This window comes from Bos grunniens, chromosome 1, assembly GCF_055505025.1.
Source record: "Bos grunniens cultivar Pamir isolate PY7600 chromosome 1, Bosgru_T2T1.0, whole genome shotgun sequence".
Lineage (NCBI taxonomy): Eukaryota > Metazoa > Chordata > Mammalia > Artiodactyla > Bovidae > Bos > Bos grunniens.
The window spans coordinates 10,979,306-10,999,306 of record NC_141165.1 but is presented as its reverse complement, the minus strand read 5'-3'; the positions used below and the strand labels follow the sequence as shown (position 1 = coordinate 10,999,306).

Sequence of the window (20,001 nt, the reverse complement as noted above, 5' to 3'; positions counted from 1 at the left end):
TGTCCCTTAGATGTCAGTGAGTCTTAGAGCTTGTGGCTTGACTCTCTCCTTGCCCTACTCTGTCTGGTCTCTGTCTGAGAGACGGTTCCTGTGGTCATGTCTGGATGCTGATGGTTTTCCTCCCTTACTCTCTTGCCTCACCCTCTCCTCTGAGTCATGGATCTGCTTGTGTTTCATTCATTCTTCCATTCATTCAGTGATTGGTGAGCTCCCTGTGTGCCTGGCATCGTTCCAGGTATTGGGATACAGAGTTGAACAAGACATGATATTTTCTTGAGAAAGGCAGGCAGCAGCCATGTAATTTCAGAGGACACTTATTACTGGGAAGACGTGAGGTGCTGGCAGAGAGACTGAGTAGCCTGAGGTCTTTGGGAAGCTCAGATCTGGTTGAGTCGCCTCTCTGCAGAGGTCCCTTTGTTGGCCACTCTGTGTCCTCAAAATGCAGTCCAGCTCCTTTGAGTCATTTGCAGCGGTGGCCTCTTCGTTCTCATGTCAGGCACTCCCCGCTCCTCCCCTTACGTGGTCAGCCTCACCAAACTCGACTGTGTGCAGGGCTGAGCGTCAGTGTCTTGTGTCCTTTGCTTCTAACTTCTGAGTGGATTTTCTGTTTAGTGTCATTTCCCCCTTTCTTCCTTACTCTCTGACTGCTGCTTCTTCAGGCATGACCTGGGATGTCAGCCCTAGGACACCTTTCATGACACATGCAGGATTGGGCTAGTAAAGCCACCAGTCCTCATCTGTCTGACCTTGTTAGGACAACTGAGGTACTGTGTTATCTTCACTGTCTTATCCTTGTGTGTAGCCGGCATGTAGGGCACATATAGACATTTAAATAGGATTGTATTCATTAAAATTAATGAACACATGTTCTAAATGAAAAGAACCGTATCAGTTACACATTTTTAACATGAAGTAACCATGTTTTATAGGTGAACCATGCCATTTTTGGGCCAGGACTGGAGATCTCCTGGATGGAGTTGGATGAAAACAGAAGACGGCTGGAAAAGATGTGATGCGTGGAGCCAGGAGCTTGAGGGGGAGAACAGCCAGTGTGACATAGGCCATGGCATGTGAGTCTAGCTCAGCAGAGCCACGGCGTGTCCCATCCAACATTGATGTCACATCTGCTGAAGCCCCGTGACTTACCAATTGGCTGAGAATCGCCCCCAGACAGGCTGGTGTGAGGAGACAAGTTATTAGCCAGAGTCTCAGCCTGGTGGAGTGCCTGGTGCCCACACACAGATGCTGCTGTCTTCTTTTTATTTAAAGCGTTTACTCCTTATAGCTTTCTGAGAGATAGGTGTTGTTGTTATTAACCTCCCATTATAGCTGAGGATGGGGAAGGGAATGGCGACCCACTCCAGTATTCTTGCCTGGAAAACCCCACGGACAGAGGAGCCTGGCAGGCTACAGTCCATGGGGTCACAAAGAATCAGACACGACTGAAGCGATTAAAGATGCACGCATAGCTGAGGAAGGAGAAGAAATGGAAAGACGCAGTGCTGGTGGCCTACGTCCGAGGCCCATAATAATGGCTTGCACCAGACGGGAGAGGTCTTTCTTGGAGGCCTGAATGGCGCTGTGACTTTGCTGGGGGCTGAAGTAACGCGTCTCGTTGCTCTGCGGGTCCCAGCGTGTGGCCTCACCTGTGTGGTTCAGGGTGCAGCTTCACCCCAGGGCTGCCTTCCTCCTGGTGGGAGAAGGGAGGAGGGAGACGCCTGTCCCCACCTCACGAGCTGGTGTGTGAGCGGCAGGGGGCTCTGGGGGCCGTTGTCCTCTCCAGATGGAAGTGGATGGTTGCAGACACAGGAGCAGGCTGGCGGGCCGTGGCATGTCACTCACCATCTGTGTCACCAGTGTCCTGCAGCATTTGGGGAGTGGGAGGTCTGGAGACCTCTTCCTCCAGAGAGTCACGGGTCTTGGCGTGGATCATACTGCATATCTTTATCTCACATTGACCTAACTCTCAACTAGGTCAGACAGCGTAAGTGCCTAGGTGTCTGTACTTTCTCCTGTACGTTTGTCCCCATACCATTCCCTCTCTTCAGATGAGGGGCAGTCTGGCGGCCTGGCCCGCCCAGGGCAGAGTGTGGCAGAGCACACGTGGGTGTGTCTCCCCAGTGCCCCTCACTGCTCTCGGCCAGCCAGACATGTGTCTGAGCCTGCGTTTCTGGGGGCAGGGCGTGGAGGGAGGTGCCGGGCAGCTCCCTCATCCCCCGTGCTGGGTTCTGCTTCTCTGATGTCCTTCTGGGGAGCAGTGTGGTTCTGCTCCTCCTGGATACCTCTGTGATTGTCATTAGCAAAGCTGTTCAGGTTTGAGAGTGTCTGCCTTTAGTGCTTGAATCCATGACAGCAAACTCGTGTGTGACTAGGTATGAGATACAGACAGGATCATCCGATCTCTATGAATTGGTGTTATTTAGCGCCTGTCACTGGATGTTAAGTTGTTTGTTTTGGGTAAGTGCTCTTTTGCCTGTCTTGATGATTTACAGTTCTTGCCAGTGTTTAAGTCTGTTCTGACAGTGATGAATGCATTCATTTGGCAAATTCAGCTGCTTTTATTAAAAGTGAATTCGGGTTAGTGGATGGCGCCTGTGTACAATTTTCTTGTCAGAGAGTGGTGGCGAGGAAGCCAGCGGTGTGACCTCCTTGGTTTTGAGCATCGGTGCTTGGACCTCTGCTGGCCAGAATCTCCAGGGAGCCCCTCTTTGCCACCAGCTGGAAAGCTGTCCAGGGTCAGTGTGCTGAGAGTAACCATTGCGTGCGTCTTCACTTTGGAAGGGGGTGGGCTGCATTTTGCCTAGTCTTTTTTTGTTTGTTTTTTTTTTAACTACAAGGAAGATTTTTTTTTCTAAAGAAAGTGTTTTCAAATTGTTTAGTTATCACCTTATGATTTTATTATCTTGTATCATCCAAAAGAAAAAAAATGGGAAAGCTTTAAATTACATGTATTTCAGTGGATAAAAGACATGTTTTACCTCATCTGGCTTCAGTTAAAGGCCTTAATAGGCAGCATTATTTGATTGATGCTTTGTAAGAATACGTGCCAGTGCAGTAATAATTCTAGTTGAGGCTTTGGAAATGTGGGGACAAGCAGAAATGTCGGGTGTTTCCTCAGCATTGGATCAGGGAGACAGCAGATCATTAGTATCAGGTACTTTTTTCCAGTGTATAGATTATAAATATAAGTTTTAAAGTCTGAAATGACCTTGGTTGAGCATGTCAAAATCCTTAGGAGATTCTAAAACATGTACATCAGTTCCTGATGCAACTTTCTGATAACCAGGATAAACCTCATATTTCTCAGAACAAACAAAAAACTTAGATATTAGCCTTGTGATTTCAAACGTGTGATTTATTGCTTTGAAAATTAAGTGATTGCCTTCAGATTTTAACATGATTTTTATTTTGGGCTCCTGAATTGTAAAAGTATTTATTGTCCAAATAAACCAAAATTTATTTATTTATTTTACAAAAGAAAATCCAAATGAAGAAATCCTTGTAAAAATATTTTAATAAAATGTATCTTTGTTTCAGTATCTTAAATAGTGAAGATGAAGAAATATTCAGTAATGAAGAGCACGAATTTGCATCCAAAAAAAGGAAAAAGGACCATTTTAGAAATGACACAAATACTCAGTGTAAGATCATTTATGTTAATAATCTCATGTTTGCTTGTGGACTGTTTTGATAAATTGGATTGTGTTGACAGTGCTTTTCTAGGGCAGAAATGCTGATCCAGTTACATAAGCAATAGTGTGTCCAGAGGTCAGACTTGGTGGTCAGAGTCTCGCAGCTCTGCCGTTTGCTTGACTAAGTCATCAGTAAGATTTACAGCAATGAAATAAAGGACAGGAAAACCCACAGAACAGCCTGTCTGAATGTTGAATTATGTGTGTTTAGTTGCTATGTCCTACTCCTTGCGAGCCTGCCCAGGCTCTTCTGCCCATGGAATTCTCCAGGCAATAATACTGGAGCGGGTTGCCATTTCCTCCTGCAGGGGATCTTCCCAACCCAGGGATTGAACCCTGAATGTGTCTCCTGCGTTGCAGGTGGGTTTTTTACCACTGAGTCACAGTAGCAGTCCTGAATTCAGGTCTGTTCACTCCCAAGCAGTGAAACTGACCTTTAGAGGCCTTGACACTGCTTTGGTGCAGGAGACACTGCTGGTTCGGAACAGGAGATAGTTGTGGTCAGAGCTGGAGCCTGTAGGCAGGGTGGGCGAGCACCTGGAGATGGGGCAGCTCTGAGAGAGCGCCTGTGCATGTGCTCAGCCCTGAGCCACTGAGGGCCTGTTAGTGTGATCAGTCGTGCGCCCCCTGGAGGCTCCCATGGACAGTGTAGTCTCGATCCTTGAAGCTCTGGGACAGGAGTTACGTGGAAAGTGTATTTAAATGGAATACCATATAGGGACAATGAAAGAGGAAGATAATTTTTATTAGGGTATATACAAAATGCACATTTATAGCCATTTATGTTTGGAGATGGCTGAAGTCGCTGGTGACACTATTTTCTTCTAAGTCACCAAGATGTGGCCGTGCCATGACATCTTTCATGCAATGACGTTTCAGCACTTTGTAAACTGATGTTGGGACGTGAAGCACGTGGCCGAGTCCGGGGGTCTCCTGTCCACACGGCAGCAGACAGCGTTACACGTGCAGCTTTTGAAGCTCCTCAAAATCCTCATTTGGTAATGAGTCACCAGATGTTAAAAACAAATTTTTATCCTAGGTTTTTATCGTGAAAACTGGATCTATGTCCATAAAGAAAGCACAAGAGAAGTAAGTATTCTGTTATAAATAAGAGTATATTTTGTATTGTTTCTGTTGGTTGTGTGATGTCACATTAAGTAAATTGTTTCTTTTGCAATATCAAATCAGTGTCCAAATTCTGACGGGTGAAAGCTTTACGAGGGTCTTTCAGACAGTGTTTGCATGTGCATGGGTGTGTGTGTGCGCCTGTGTGGTGTATGTGCCTGTGTGTGTGGGGTGTGTGTGTATGTGTGGTGTGAGTGTGTGTGTGCACGTGTGTGGTGTATGTGCCTGTGTGTGTGTGTGTGTGTGGTGTGAGTGTGCGTGTGTGTGCCTCTGTGGTGTATGTGCCTGTGTGTGTGTGGTGTGAGTGTGCGTGTGCACGTGTGTGGTATATGTGCCTGTGTGTGTGGTGAATGTGCGTGTGTGTGTGTGTGTGGTGTATGTGCCTGTGTGTGTGTGTGTGGTGTGAGTATGTGTGTGTGTGTGTGGTGCATGTCAGTGCCCTGTACAGATCTGATTCAGCTGAGGGCTGTTTCAGAACAAGTATGGGCCTGCAAGTACTTTGATATTTCTCCCCGCCCTCCCCGAGCTGTTCACAGTGAGCTGCTGTTGCTGGTGGGGCTGTTTCTTGGCCCCTGTGTGTCCTGGGAGGGTGGGAACAGCTTGTAAACCCTCGTTTATTTGTAGAGTAGTGAAGGTGGTGTTGGTAGTTAAGTTGGAATCTGCAAAGAGCATGCAGTTCAAGCCCTGCCATCGCCCTTTCTTGGCGGAAGGTCTGGTCTGTTCACGTCAGCTGTCTGTTTCCTTTTTCTCTGCTTGGTATCTGGGGAAGCTTGCTTCCATCTGTAACCTGAAAGACCCTTTTGCTTTTGCCTTATCTTGCGACAGTTGGGGGAAGTGATTTGGGAGGAGTCGTTCAGCACGTGTTTAGACTATGTTAGCGTGAGTGGAGTGCTCCGCAGTGTTGGTAGTGGATGTTCTGAAACCAGCCGCGTTTCCTAGAAGCTTAAGGGTTAGATCCTGAGACGGAGTTACTCTGAGCTGTTTGGCAGTAGTTGCTGTTGTTAAATGGATGTGCCGCCGGGAGAACCTGTGTGAGCTCATGAAAGACTCCGAGACAGAGCAGGGTCCTGCTTTGGTGCACACGAGGCAGCAGGGGAGGGGCCTCGAGGCCTCAGACGGCGCTGGGTCCACAGGGCAGGGGTGCAGGCGGGAGTCGGGAGGGCCCCTCTCCGTGGAGCATCGCACCTTTGGTCTTCTCCTCTGGGCCCACCAAGTTCTGCTGCCTGGGAAGGGTCTGTCACACCAGTGTCTGGATGCTGTTCACTGAGAGAGAGAAACGTTACCGGCTGTGATGGGTTTCATGTTATGACCGATGCTGCCTCCACAGCTCCCAGGGAAGCATTCTGCAGCTCGTGGTGTTGAGCATTTGCGACGAGTGTATCTTGCTGACTTCTGTGCACCTCGAGGCTGCTGCGGTTTGGGGGTGTGTCTCGTGTCGGAGACCAGGCGTCCCCTGCACCTCCCGCCCCGCTGGGCCCGCTCCTGTCTCTGTTTGAAACACGAGGCGCGTCTGTCTCCTCATGTTTTCTGTGATTATTCACACGCTTTATCCTCACAACGCTGAACTGAAAACCTCTCTGTGTTCTAAGTGTTCAAAAACAGAGATAGAGTTTAAAATGTCTCTGAAACCTAGGGTTCAGATCTGTACAGCACTCAATATAGAACGTGGGGCATATCATTAAGGAAAAACATCTGAAATAGCAGTGTTTCTGGTACTGAAAAAAAAGTCACGTTTCCTTCGTGGTCTTTGACCCTCGAACCTGTGAGCCTTATTACCACATACTTGGGTTTTGGGGTGCTCGGCCCCCTGTTCCCAGCCTGAACACTGCCCATTGCCATATCCCATTGCCTCCAGCCCTTTCCACCTAACCACTGGTATTCAAACCTCCTGCCCCACTCAGGTTGGTCTCGGCCTTGATCCTGATTGGCTGGACGAACGCAGGACTGCCTGCAGAGGAACTGAATGGCAACAATGTGTGTTCATGGAAGATGCCTTTTGTAGTGGCCAAGCATGATTTATGTATTTGTAGTTGCACAGCCTAGAGTACATCTGGTTATTTTGTAATTTTAGGCTTAATTTGGGCCTCCCCAAATGCATGTCAACAAAAGAAATTGACAAGTATTTAATCAGTATTTATCTTTGTATCTATAGTGGTGTAGAGTGTCAATGCATATACATAATTGATTATACATAAATGACAGATTTAGAATGGCTTTAATTTTACTCTAAAATTAAATATGGAATAAATCATAGTGAAAATGAATATCCTTTGCGAAAATTAAAAAAGTTGCACAGACTAATTCCCGTTGGCTGTCCGTTCATTTTGCCTGGTTGGCTGATTTGAGGTATCGTAACTTGTGTCTGTTTTTCCAGAGACATGGCTACTGTACTTTGGGAGAAGCTTTTAATCGCTTAGACTTCTCGAGTGCGATCCAGGACATCCGAAGGTTCAATTATGTGGTCAGGGTGAGTATTCATTTCAGAGCCACCAGAGGACACGTGGAGTGGTTGCGCCCTAAAGATGATCATGTCACGTGTTTAAGATCCTTTTGGCAGCTGCGTGAAGCTGTGCTTGTTCCTGGTGGAGAACCATGGGATGGGGGTGGGGTCAGGAGGAGGAGGACTGAAGCTCCCTCCAGCCCACCTCACGTGTCACGTTGGAGACAGAGGGAGAAGCGGGAGTTTCTCTCAGGGTTTCTTGCCCGGTGGTTTCATATGCATTTTCTACTTTGTTTTTCCCAGAGCATGAGCCCTGCTCCATAGAGGGGAGCAAGCTAGTGGAGAGAAGGGAATTGATACAAAACAGAGCTGCATAGAAGCCTTATTGTGTTAATGATACATTTTTAGAAGAAATTTTTACCTTTTCCTGCATTCAGAAAATAAGGGATCTCACTATATATTCCATTTATTGTTTTTATTTGCCTAGCAAGTTTACTCACCTGACTGTCCTAAGCCAAGACTAAGTGATGAGTCATGAAACTGTTAGTTGGGATTTTTAACAGTGCCACGAGGCTGTACGTACTCCCCGTAGCGGCCTGTAGGAGCGCTCCTGCAAGGACAGAGCGCTGGCTGGTTACGTGACCCGAGCCGGGCTGGGGTGTGGTTTCTGTAATCACTGCAGCACAGGACACATGTGTGTAGACACACTAGAATTAGCGGCGTGATCCTCCCCAGCAGTTAGCGTGTGATTGTCATGTTTGTCGTTCTGGCCTCCACAGTCAACACAGAGTGTGTGCGAGAGTGTGTGAGTGTGTGTGAGTTGGCACTTTCTCTCCTCCCTCTGCAACTGACAGAGGCAGCAGGGAGGGCTGGAGAGGAGGGATGAAGAATCCCTTTTCAGAGACACAGGAGCAGATGTGATCTGGGTTCTGGAATGTGTTTGCGGCTCACCCAGAGGGCCTCAGATTGCTCAGGAACAGTACGGGCCGCAGTGAACGGGTGTGTGCAGGCACGGGTCTGACCAGCACCACAGACAGGCGTGGCCACAGTGAGGGCCTGCTCGGGCACAGCAGTCACAGGACGTGAGGCAGTGGGGATGGGCTGACCCAGGGCTCCTGAACCAGTGTGCACAGAGCTGGGAGTGGGTCACTGGAGACTCCTACAGATGAGCGGTGTTTGTGATGACCGGTGTCCCTGACGTGCGGAGGGGAGGGGCAGCTCTGTGTCCCAGAAGCCGGCCCTGCTGCTGGGTCCCCTCGGGTCCTCCCCGCTGGCCTCCCTGCTGGCCACCAGGACCGCTCCTCCCGCAGAGCCGAGGAGGGCTGCAACGGCTTCCATGTGCTGAGAGCAGCCAGCCTCTGACGGAGGGGGAGCCTGGGAGGCAGGTGGATATTGGGGCCCGATGGACCTGCAGGAGTGGTGGGAGGGCAGGACTGGCAAGGAAGCTGGAGGGACAGACAGAGGGACAGATGTGCTGGGGGGCCATCAGGGAAGGCCTGGCTCATGTGAGGCTGGGGCGGTCAGAGGAGGGGGCACAGATTGCAGCAGGGGTGGCCGGGATACTGGCCGGGGCTGGAGGGCGGAGGTTGAGCAGCAGCCCTACCTGCATCCTTTGCTTTCTTCTCGGGTGACTGGGGTGGGGAGGTGGGCTTCCCTTCAGAGGCAATGCTCACCTGTAACCCCTCCCCCTCTCAAGCTGTTGCAGCTGATTGCAAAGTCCCAGCTGACCTCGCTGAGTGGTGTGGCCCAGAAGAACTACTTCAACATCCTGGATAAGATCGTTCAGAAGGGTAAGGCGAGCACTGGTGTTTTTACTGATCTCAGTCTTAGTTAATTTAGTACAAGGAGATTAGATTTTTCTTTCATTTACCCCCAGTATTAATGGTGTCAGATAATGTGATGGGCTCCGGTTGGCCGCTTGGTACTTGATGTTCTTGGTGGTGTTCTTTAAAAGATGCTTTTGGACACAGAAGAATATATTGTAATGAGAAAGACAGGTTGGGGGGCACACCGTGAGGCATGTGGGATCTTAGATCCCTCACCAGGGATTGAACCCATGCTTCCTGCAGTGGAAGTGCAGTCTTAACCACCGGGCTGGCAGGGAAGTCCCTGAGAAAGTATCCCTGAGTTTTAAACGGATACGTTCTCCTTCATGGTTAACTACTCATAGCTCACTTTTGCTATATAGTGATTCTGTAATTACCAAGGTTGTGACTTAGTTCTTATGCATCAGACAAGCCTGTAATTTTCTTTTTAACTTAATGTTTGTCTCGATTAGTTAATGGCCAATAATAAATGGAACTTTAAGAGTTTATGTATAAATATGCCATTTTAACTATCAATTCTCTTTATGATTAAGTATAAAAGAAAGTAGAGATGGATTTAAAGACAAAATTGTAGACTCAACCACAAATACACTATCAGACAGCATTTGGAAGTTTTCGAATCTCATCATACTTGTGATACCTCAAAAATGATGCCACTTTGGATATGCAGTGAAATTTTCCTTTTGTGGTGAAATATACATAAAATACCATCTTTCCTGTGCATCTTGAGTGCACAGCTCAGTGGCACTGAGCGGTCACATCCCTGCGGCTGTGGCCACCACAGCGGTGACACGCTGTCTGCAGAACTGACACACTCATCGCTGTGGCTGTGGCCACCACAGCGGAGACACGCTGTCCACAGACTGACACACGCATCACTGAGGCTGTGGCCACCACAGTGGAGACACGCTGTCCGCAGACTGACACACGCATCACTGCGGCTGTGGCCACCACAGCGGAGACACGCTGTCCGCAGAACTGACACATGCATCGCTGTGGCTGTGCCACCACAGCAGCGACACGCTGTCCGCAGAACTGACACACGCATCACTGCGGCTGTGGCCACCACAGCGGCGACACGCTGTCCGCAGAACTGACACACTGTCCCCATACACACTAATGCCGCCTCCCCAGCACCCGCCATCTACGCGCTCTGTGAACTTGACTATTCCAAGGACCTCATCAGGAGCATCAAACAACACTTGTCCATCTGTGACTGGTTCTTATCTTAAGGTCTTCAGGTTTCATGCGACGCATGTCAGCATTTCTGCCCTGTTTAAGGCTGAGTGGCACTCCCCTGTGTGTGTAAGTCACATTCTGTTCACCTGTGCTGTCTGTTAGAGGCCCTTGGGTTGTGAAAGCAGGCCATTTTAAACCCATTTTGCTTCTTTTCTGTCGGCTGTGCCGGGTCCTCGTTGCCGCCCGGGCCTTTCTCTGGTCGCGGGGAGTGGGGGCGCCTCTCCAGTCGTGGTGCACGGGCTTCTCATCGTGGCGGCTTCTCTCGTTGGCGAGCACAGGCTCTAGGGCTCTCAGGCCTCAATAGTTGCAGCTCATGGGCTCAGTAGTTGCGGCTCCCAGGCTCTGGAGCACGGGCTTCATAGTTGTGGCTCACAGGCTTAGTTGCTCTGAGGCATGTGGAATCTTCCGGGATCCAGGAGCAAACCCGTGGCTCTCCTGCATGGGCAGATGGATCCTTCACTGAGCCCCCAGGGAAGCCCGAAAGCAGGTCATTTTTAACAATGGGGGCTGATGGGATTGTTGGATTGTTTCGTTTTTGTTTATTCCAGTTCTCGGTGACCACCAAAACCCTCGCCTGATCAAGGATCTTCTCCAAGACCTCAGCTCCACCCTGTGCATTCTGATCCGAGGAGTAGGGAAGTCTGTGCTGGTGGGAAACATCAACATCTGGATTTGCCGATTAGAGACCGTTCTCCGCTGGCAGCAGCAGCTGCAGAATCTTCAGATGACGGAGGTATGTGCTTTCTGGCCTGCACGTGAGTAGTCTCTGCTGTTACATCACAGAAGCCATTGCTACTTCTGAGTGTATGTGGAAGACTATCACAGCTTTTCCAAAGGCTTTTTCTGTTTACATTTCCTGAATACGTATTAAACTGTCGTAAGATGGATTCAGGCCAGAAGACTCTTTAATGGCTTATAGGTGTCATTGGAAAGACAGTGGGGATGGTAATTATTAAAAACAGCTGGTCCTGTGGGTGATGCGGTGGTAAGTTAATTTACCTTGACAGCTGATTAGATATTTTAGACTAGAATGATATTCAGTAAATTAAGACTGCACCATGTAGTGGTGACTGTTCACCTGCTGTTGCTTCTCGGGGCTGGTGTTTTCATCTCCATTTCTTGCTGTCTTTGATGTTTTGTGTTTATTCTGATAACTGGTTTCACCAAGAGAAATGTTGACCCCATTCACTAAAGTGTCTTACGCTGTGTTTGGTTTATCTCTGGTTGGGTTCAGAGGTGACCTTGGGCCAGTATTTGTCGTGTAAATGCGAGATTTATAGGGAGTGATGATTCCCTAGTTAAGGCCCTGCAGTTAGCAGGGGTGCTCTGACATTCCGTGTCCAGGCAGCCTCATTCCCGTGTTCAGGGGCTTGTGCTGTGAGGGCCACTCGCCTGTAAGACACTTACATGTGGGGTGTGTCTGCTTTCCAGACCGTGACCAGGCCACGTGCCCCAGATGCCACTGTCCCCAAGTCCCTGATGTGCAGTGACGCCACATCACCCGGCGAACGCTGGGACTAGGGTTTCAGTGTCCGGGGCCCCAGGTTCAGCCAGGGCCACTGCAGGGTGTCATCTGGGAGGATTGGGGAAGAGGGAGATGTCACTGTGACCGATGAGCTCCCGTGTTCCCGCTGGAGTAAGTGTGCGGGCCCTCCCAGCAGGTGGACAGTGGCCTGACGCTCAGCGACCTTCCTGTGCACATGCTCAGCAACATCCTGTACAGGTTCTCGGATGGGTGGGACATCGTCACCCTGGGTCAGGTGACCCCGACACTGTCCGCGCTCAGCGAGGACCGGCAGCTGTGGAAGAAGCTCTGCCAGTACCACTTTGGGGAGAAGCAGGTGAGTGGGGGTTGTGGCCCTGATGGCTGAGCCTGGCCGCTTCAGGGAGTGGACTAGAATCACTACGGGAAAGCCTGCTTTTCATGTGGAGAAAGTCATAATTTTAAAAATGATCCAGAACAGAGCAGCAGAACCAGGGCAGTTTCTTCCTGTCAAGGATGGGCCATTAGTCTTTCCTGTAACTGGAGGCCCCTCTCCAGGCGGCGTGTCCCCTCAGAGACTCACGGGTAGGCGCCTGCTCCCTGCACCTTGCCCTCCCAGGATGGGGCCAGCCTTGGGATCTGGTGGATGCTGTGTGTCTCCGCTTATCGCTGCCCCTCCCTGCCACCCCCGCGCTGCGTGGTTTTTGGAGCACAGCTCCGCCAGCTGGGTGCCCATGACATACACAGCAGCGTGCAGGGCCAAAGCAGACACAGTCTTGCCCTAGGGAGGCCCCAGGGAGGACCAGATGTCATGTGTCTCCTCAGACACAGGCTCGCAGACCTCAGGGGTCACGTACCTATCCAGGAGAAAGTCAGGTGGTGGAGGCAGCAAGCAGGTTCCTGCCTGAATCAGAGGGTGAGGATTGGGCACAGCCAGGCCGTGGGGCCACCATGGTCACCTTCTCCTGGGGGCACGGGGCTCATGAGCGAAGGGTAACATTGTGAGGAACTGTGAAGATGCTGCTGCATCGGGCAGCCCCTGGCCACGCCCAAGCCCGCCTGCTCAGCATCCCATCCGTGCCTGTTCCTCTGAGGGTGTGGTCGCTGCCCCGTAGGGTGTGAGGTGCCGCCTCCTGCCATCTCTGGGGTCCAAGACACTGAGCATCTGTTCACGTGCTTGTTGCCTGCTTGTGTGTCTCTCCAAATCCTTTGCCCATTTTGTATTTGGATACTTTCTGCATTCTAGTTACCAGTCCCCGTCAGACTCGATAGCATATAACTTATTTTTAGCTTAATAGACATCATGGACATCACTCCAGATAAAAACCTTTAAGTCTGTTGAACAGCTGCATGGTATTCCATTGTATGGATTCAGCTCAAATTTAATTTCACATAATTAAATGTTTCCTGCAGTGTGTTGCCTTTTAAAGATGTACAAATGACGTTGCTATGAAAGTCATCTGCGTCTGAACAGAAGTCTGTTTGTCTAGTTTTGTAGACACTTGATCCTTTCAGAAAAAGGCCATGTGGAGTGGAAGCTGATGTATTTTGCACTTCAGAAGCACTACCCCACCAAGGAGCAGTATGGAGACACCCTGCACTTCTGCCGGCACTGCAGCATCCTCTTCTGGAAGGTAAGGATAGCACCTGTGCTCCTGGAGAGACATCCTGTCCAGCTGAGAGTAGTGAGTGATGACATGATGGTGTCTACTAGGGACTGTCCACCCGAGTGTAGTGTGTGATAACATGATCAAGTCTCACTAGGGACTGTCCACCCGAGTATAGAGTGTGATGACATGACGGCGTCTCCCCAGGGATGTCCACCCGAGTGTAGAGTGTGATGACATGATGGGGTCTCACCAGGGACTGTCCACCGGAGTGTAGAGTGTGATGTGATGGCGTCTCACCAGAGACTGTCCACCTGAGTGTAGAGTGTGATGTGATGGCGTCTCACCAGAGACTGTCCACCTGAGTGTAGTGTGTGATAACATGATCATGTCTCACCAGGGACTGTCCACCCGAGTGTAGAGTGTGATGACATGACGGCGTCTCCCCAGGGATGTCCACCCGAGTGTAGAGTGTGATGACATGATGGGGTCTCACCAGGGACTGTCCACCGGAGTGTAGAGTGTGATGTGATGGCGTCTCACCAGAGACTGTCCACCTGAGTGTAGAGTGTGATGTGATGGCGTCTCACCAGAGACTGTCCACCTGAGTGTAGTGTGTGATAACATGATCATGTCTCACCAGGGACTGTCCACCCGAGTGTAGAGTGTGATGACATGACGGCGTCTCCCCAGGGATGTCCACCCGAGTGTAGAGTGTGATGACATGATGGGGTCTCACCAGAGACTGTCCACCTGAGTGTAGAGTGTGATGACATGATGGTGTCTCAGCAGGGACTGTCCACCCGAGTGTAGAGTGTGATGACACGACGGCGTCTCCCCAGGGACTGGGGCCAGGGACAGGTTCACCAAAGCAGAACATGGTTGGACCTGAAATTGGGGCCACCCAACCTCGTCTGGTGCAGGATGTTAGGGCGTGATCTGGTCCCTGGCTGTGAGCACGCTGACTGTGCTGCGGCCTGAGTCCCGGCGGGCTGCTTCCCCCTGTTCTCATGGCTCAGCCTGAGAGGAGGGTCAGGATCCCCGCCTCTTCTGGAAGTCAAGGGAGGCCACCCCCAACCCCCATTTTCCACACTTGGCCTCAGCTCCACTGTCAGGACCCCAGCAATGGTGCCTCCAGGGGCTTTCCTCACAGCACAGCCCTGGAGCAGAGGAGAGGCCCATGAAAGCGCCCAGGCTCCTCCTGTTTTTTTGAGCCAAACTTAGCATGTCTGGTCCTTGTGAAGACTGAGCTGTGTCCGCAGTTGTCAGCCCCATCCTCTTCCTCTCTGGCCCCTTCCTCTCCCGTCCAGACTCTGATAAAAACAAGTTTCTGGGGGAGATACGGGTGCTTCTATTCACCTCCTCTTAGAAAGACCATTTCCGTGGTTTGCCTTGAGCCTGAATTGGTTTAATGTTGTGAGATTTCACTGGGGAGGAGGGTGCCAGGCGGTCTGCCCCTGCTGCTCGGGGTCCTCCCTTGGGGCCATGGGCCACGTGCCTTCTGCCTGGTCTGAAGCACCGTGGCTGTTTTTTGTTTTCTGTTTATCTGTAATTTGTTGGCTGGATTATGAGGCCAACTCTAAACTGCTAAAAAACAAATGACCACTTTAAATTGTTTTCATTTCAGGTTATATACATGATAACGTGGGCTTTTTTTTAACCTGTACCCCTGTGGTTGTATGGTGGGAGTCCCCGTGTTAACAAGGCTTTACTGCTGGTGCTGCAGGGGGCCAGCCGGAGACCACTTTGTTTCTGACTTGTTCTGGAGTCTGGCACGGCTTGTTCTGCACAGTTAACGAGGAAAGGTGTTGCACGGCTGCAGTGGTGGTTCTGTGCAACCTCTTCCTCCAGGCCAGGGCACCTCATGCTCAGTCTTGCCAGGGTGCTAGTGGGACACGGGTGAGCCAGTCTGCCACAGCACACAGAGGGTAGTCCCAGACATGTGGCAGCTTCAGGGCCGAGTCAGCAGATGAGATGATCTGGTCGCTGCTCTGAACGACGCTTCCCCCGAGCTGAAGGTTTATTCCAGAGACACTGGGAGCAGTGGTGTGTCCCCCTGGGACAGATGTCTCGTCTTTGCATGTGGCAGACTGTCTTAGACCGTCTGAGGACACTGTTTCTGATGTAGTGAACAGAGGCACCCTTGCTGCTTTCTGTGTTGGCATACAGCATGTTCAGGTGAAGTACCAAGAAATAGGGGCATTCTGGATTTTTAAAAATGGAGAGGTAATTTTTTGGGTTTCCAGAAGAATTTGCCTACAGATTCTTTTGTTTATGAAAATTCAGAACAAGTGTCTTGCTGGCCTTTGGGCTGTGAAATGTTGTTCACAGCCTTGCCTTGAAGGCCGAGCGCCTTGACCTCTGTGCAGCCTTGGGGACTGGCTCTGTCCATCTGTGGGGTCACATGGCAGCTTTTTCTCCCAGAGGCCCTTCCACTTTCTTCTGAGTCTGCGGGTGGAAATATAAAGAAAAAACGAGTGTCTGGAATTTGTGGTGGACCCTGCTGCCTGTGTCAGCTCCTGAGCAAGCCCCCTGGCTGGCCACCGCACCCCTACACACAGCTTGGCCCCCGCAGGCCTCAGCCCAGTTTCGTGGCGCTTCCGTGAGGGCAGGCCTGCTGCGTGGAGGCTGCATGGTGCTCAGCCCCATGTGGGGCGATACCCCACTGTGCCCGTGCTGCCCGCGTCCCACCGGACCTGTCCTCTTCCACACACATAGGCTGGGGCTCTGCCGCGAGCTCATGCAGCCGCCCCAGCTGCCCCAAGCCGTCCTGTCTGACCTGGCTTCACTCTCTGCACACTGTGTCGGTTTTTCTGCTTTGCCTTTGGGGAACGTTGGCAAGGTGAAAGGAGGTCTTGGAGTTGCACACAGGCCCAGCTCAGGCCTGTCTGCCTTCCGTGGGGTGGCCCTCCTGTGAGGCCACTGTGCTCACCCCATCCTCTAGCTGCTTTTCAGGAACTTCAGCTAAAGCCAGGTGTGGAGTGGGCTGGAAGCCCGACAGAGTGAATGCAGTCAAAGGCAGGGATCAGGACTGTGTGTCCACTGCCAGGCCCACACTGCAGTGTGCAGCGGGGGCCAGGAGGCCACTGGTCTGGGCCTGTGCCGACAGCCAGCCCTGCAGACCCCTGGGCTGTGGTGAGGGGGAGCAGCCAGCCGGTGGCGAGAGGGGCAAGTTGGTGCTGACCTCGAGTTGAAAACCGTGGGTGAGCAGGAAGGAGCTGGCTCCCATGGAACCTACATTGTTCACTTAATTCCACTGAGCTGACTCAGAGGGAGTGAGTGGGCTTCAGGGAAACCTGCTAGAAACGTTCCAGTGTGGCCCGCTGCTCTGCATGTTCTCAGTGAAGTCGTGACGGTCATTTGGCTCTGCTGTCTCACCAGCTGTGGGCCCGAGACTGGAGGAGGTGGAAGCCAGGTCGGCCCCAGACGGCCTGCGGGTCCTCTGGCTTCCGGCTGCTGCGTGGGGCCTCGGGGGCAGCTCTCCCCTTGGTTTCACTGCCCAGTGATGTTGGTCATTTTCATAAATGATTCATGTTCAGCCTGAGTCCTGGTGTGGCCTGGCTCTTCCTAACCCTGTTTTCCCTTTTTTCCTCCCTTCACTGCTCTCCTCCGCCACCTCCAGGACTGCCGCCTTGCTTTATTACTCGAGGTACCTCCTCTATGCCCGCGTCTGTGCGCGTCCCCTGTCTGGGGCTGGGCCAATGAGGCCACAGCCTCTGCTGACGTGTGACTGGCCTTCCTACTTGGCCACCATCGGGGTCCCGCGATCTGCCTTTAGACCAGGGGTGTAGGCTTGGCTGGGTTGGGGGGGGGTCCTGTCTCCAGACACTGGCCTAACTGGCCCCCAGGTCCTGAGGCTGTTCTGTCTGCTGACACAAGCGAGCCCTGGGTGTTTCTGCCGTGGGGCGTGGTGCTGGGCCCTCGGGTGAACGTGGGTGGGTGGTGCCCAGAGCGGTTCCAGAGTGGATCCTGACCCACCACCAGGGGAGGGGGCAGCATGACCAGGGCAGGGTTGGGGGTGGGGAGGAGGGAAGCGCAGGCTCCTCCCGGCCCCCTGACTCAGGGCCGCCTGTACCCCATGCACTGGCAGAGAAACTCTCCCCGCTGAGCAGCCATGTGTTCCTAATTCTTGCTTGCTGTCCACATACCTGTGTGGTGGGGTCCAGGTGCATTTAAGTGAATGCCTGGTGACTTCTGAGCTGTCTTCCTTCCCAGCACGTGCGGTAACGCCCTGCCCTTCCCACAGGACTCGGGCCACCCCTGCACGGCTGCCGACCCGGACAGCTGCTTCACGCCTGTGTCCCCGCAGCACTTCATCGACCTTTTCAAGTATTGAGGGCCTAGCCAGGCCCACCATGACCTGGAGTCTGCGTTGGAGGCAACGTGAAAAGGGCCTGTGGGCAGGGTGCCTGTGGCTTCCACCTCTGAAACCGGGTCAGGGAACCCCAGCAAAATCCACCTTTGAAATAGGGTCAAGGAACCCCAGCAAAATCATTTCTGCTTCTCTCTTTAAAAAATTCTTCTAAGCACATTAAAATTTGGAACTTTGTGTATTTGTAAATATGGTTCAAAAAGAGTGTGTTTTCAGCACCACATCCTGTGCTGAACTGACACTAACAGCCAAGAAGACTGCCTCTTAACTCAAATGATGGTTTCCCGATTTTGTAGTGATTGGGGTGAGGGTAGATCACGGATCCTTGTAATGACATTGTACAGAATATTTATTTTTCTTAAGATGTATATTAACAGTTTTGGTTGTGTCTGCACGAGTCTTCTCAGATACAGAAGGATCCAGGGAAGTATGTGCCTGTCTCCTGGATGCTCAGCAGTGGGTTGTGAATTGTGCAGATGGCTGAGACCCACAAGGGCCTCAGTCTGGGGCTGTGGTCCTGGGCTCGTGCCGAAGACTGACAGGCAGGGCCCTGACCTGGGGGAGCCTGGTGTGGCCTGCACCACACTGCTTGGAATCCTCTTCTAGCAAAGTAATAAATCATGTTTGTCTACCTATTTTGTCAATTTTGCATCTTACTGAAAAAAGTAGTGTCAATGATTTTGATAATCATGTATTGAAACCTCTCAAAGATAATTTTATTTTAAAAATATTGCATGTACATTTTAGAAAATTTTGAAAATAAAGGTTTATAAAAGAATAAAACTGGTGCATAACCCTGGCACCCAGAATATGTGTGCTTGGAATGGCCCCGGCAGATACAGGGGAGAAATGAACAAGGTCAGGGACCCAAGCCCAGGCACTCCTGCTTCCTTCTTAGCAGGTAGAAATGTGCAGTCTTGCGTATTTGTAAATAAAAGAGTCTGTGCTTTCAGCACACGTTCTGTGCCGAACTGGTGTAGCCAAAACTATGCTTAGTTGTCAGATGATAGTTACCCTGTGTGTGAATCAGGTGGAAGCTTTTCATAAAACCATCAACGGCATATATATTGTTTTCATTTTACAACCAGCTCTTTTTTTCACAAGAGTTTGTAGAAATACGGTTTTTATTGGTGACACGGTACCATGCAGCTGGAAAGAATCACTCTGTGATCAGCAACACTGCACAGGTGCTTCCATCCATCTGATGATGCTCTCCTCACGTCAGACAAGCAGCAGAGCCCAGGAAGCAAGTCAGAAATCTGCAGGGACATTCCCAGAGCAGTGGCGAGAGTGGGTGGTGGCATCTTTCTCCCCTGAAGACGGATGTGTGAAGAGGCTGTGAGGTGGGGGTGTTCCTCCTGAAAGCTTCCTGATCACTTTTATCTCTGTTCTACTTTTGGCAAATTACCTAATGTGTGTTTACTTTTGGGGTGTTGGTCTTTTTTGTGTTAATTTCTTAAGAAGACATTAACCTCTTGAAGTGAGTTCTTCCCCCTCAACAACATGAAAAGTCTTAGGAGATGTGTGTAGCTGTCCCCCATTAATCAGCCCATCTCCACAGGCTGTAGATGTGCTTGGACCGGAACCCACATACAGGGGTCGGCAGGATTTCCAGCAGTTGTGTGGGGCGGGGATGTGACTGGGGTACAGTTGGGGAGGGGCAGACAGACCATGCACACTGTCCCTGGGCCCCGACCAGTCGTTTCCCCACGATCGAACGGCATAGATCAGGAAGAGGGGTGTTGTCCTGGGCCGCAGCTTTTTGTGGCATTCCTGAGCATGGTTCCGTGCCCATGATGTGGCACCTGCATGTCCTCTGTGCTCGCTGGACAGCTGCAGGGGACCCGCAGCACCCCTGTGGGAAGCCTGGCCCCCGGGAAGTGCCATCAGCACATCCATGGTGTCCGTCTTGGCGTTGAGGTACATTTTCCCACCCGGGTTGTGACTTGTGGGTCAGGAGGAGCCATGGTAGGTTCTGCAGCTGACACAGGAGCTGCTTTTGGGGCTTCACAGAGTTGGCTGTGCATGGTCAGGGCTGTCCACAGAGAACCACGTCTCTTTTTGGGACAGTATCGAAGGGTTTGGTGTTAGTTTTGCTGTAAATGCCACTTTTAGAATCATACACAAACAAGATGTAAGGTGTTTGTAGACTGATCCTGTATCCTCTTCAGAAAGAAAGTGAAGTCAGTCAGTCATGTCTGACTCTCTGCAACCCCG

General features: G+C 51.2%; 1 protein-coding gene across 18 annotated transcripts in view; it reads left to right on the top strand.

The window, feature by feature from the left end:
• Positions 1-18,567, top strand: part of FBXO25 (F-box protein 25) — a 28,217-nt gene extending 9,650 nt beyond the window's left edge. For 3 of the 18 annotated variants that reach the window (XM_086416699.1, XM_086416709.1, XM_086416720.1), the window contains exons 2-11: positions 930-1,070; positions 3,538-3,641; positions 4,732-4,781; positions 7,192-7,284; positions 8,954-9,047; positions 10,871-11,055; positions 11,984-12,163; positions 13,296-13,439; positions 17,035-17,061; positions 17,659-18,567. In XM_086416699.1, coding sequence (XP_086272825.1) covers positions 937-1,070; positions 3,538-3,641; positions 4,732-4,781; positions 7,192-7,284; positions 8,954-9,047; positions 10,871-11,055; positions 11,984-12,163; positions 13,296-13,439; positions 17,035-17,061; positions 17,659-17,748 — 1,101 coding nt within the window. In that variant the 5' untranslated portion in view covers positions 930-936 and the 3' untranslated portion in view covers positions 17,749-18,567. Of the gene's footprint in view, positions 1-929; positions 1,071-3,537; positions 3,642-4,571; positions 4,691-4,731; positions 4,782-7,191; positions 7,285-8,953; positions 9,048-10,316; positions 10,389-10,870; positions 11,056-11,980; positions 12,164-13,295; positions 13,440-17,034; positions 17,062-17,658 lie in introns of all 18 variants that reach the window. The other 15 variants (XM_086416671.1, XM_086416681.1, XM_086416692.1 and 12 more) reach the window with 8 other exon arrangements.
• Positions 18,568-20,001: the final 1,434 nt, after the last annotated feature.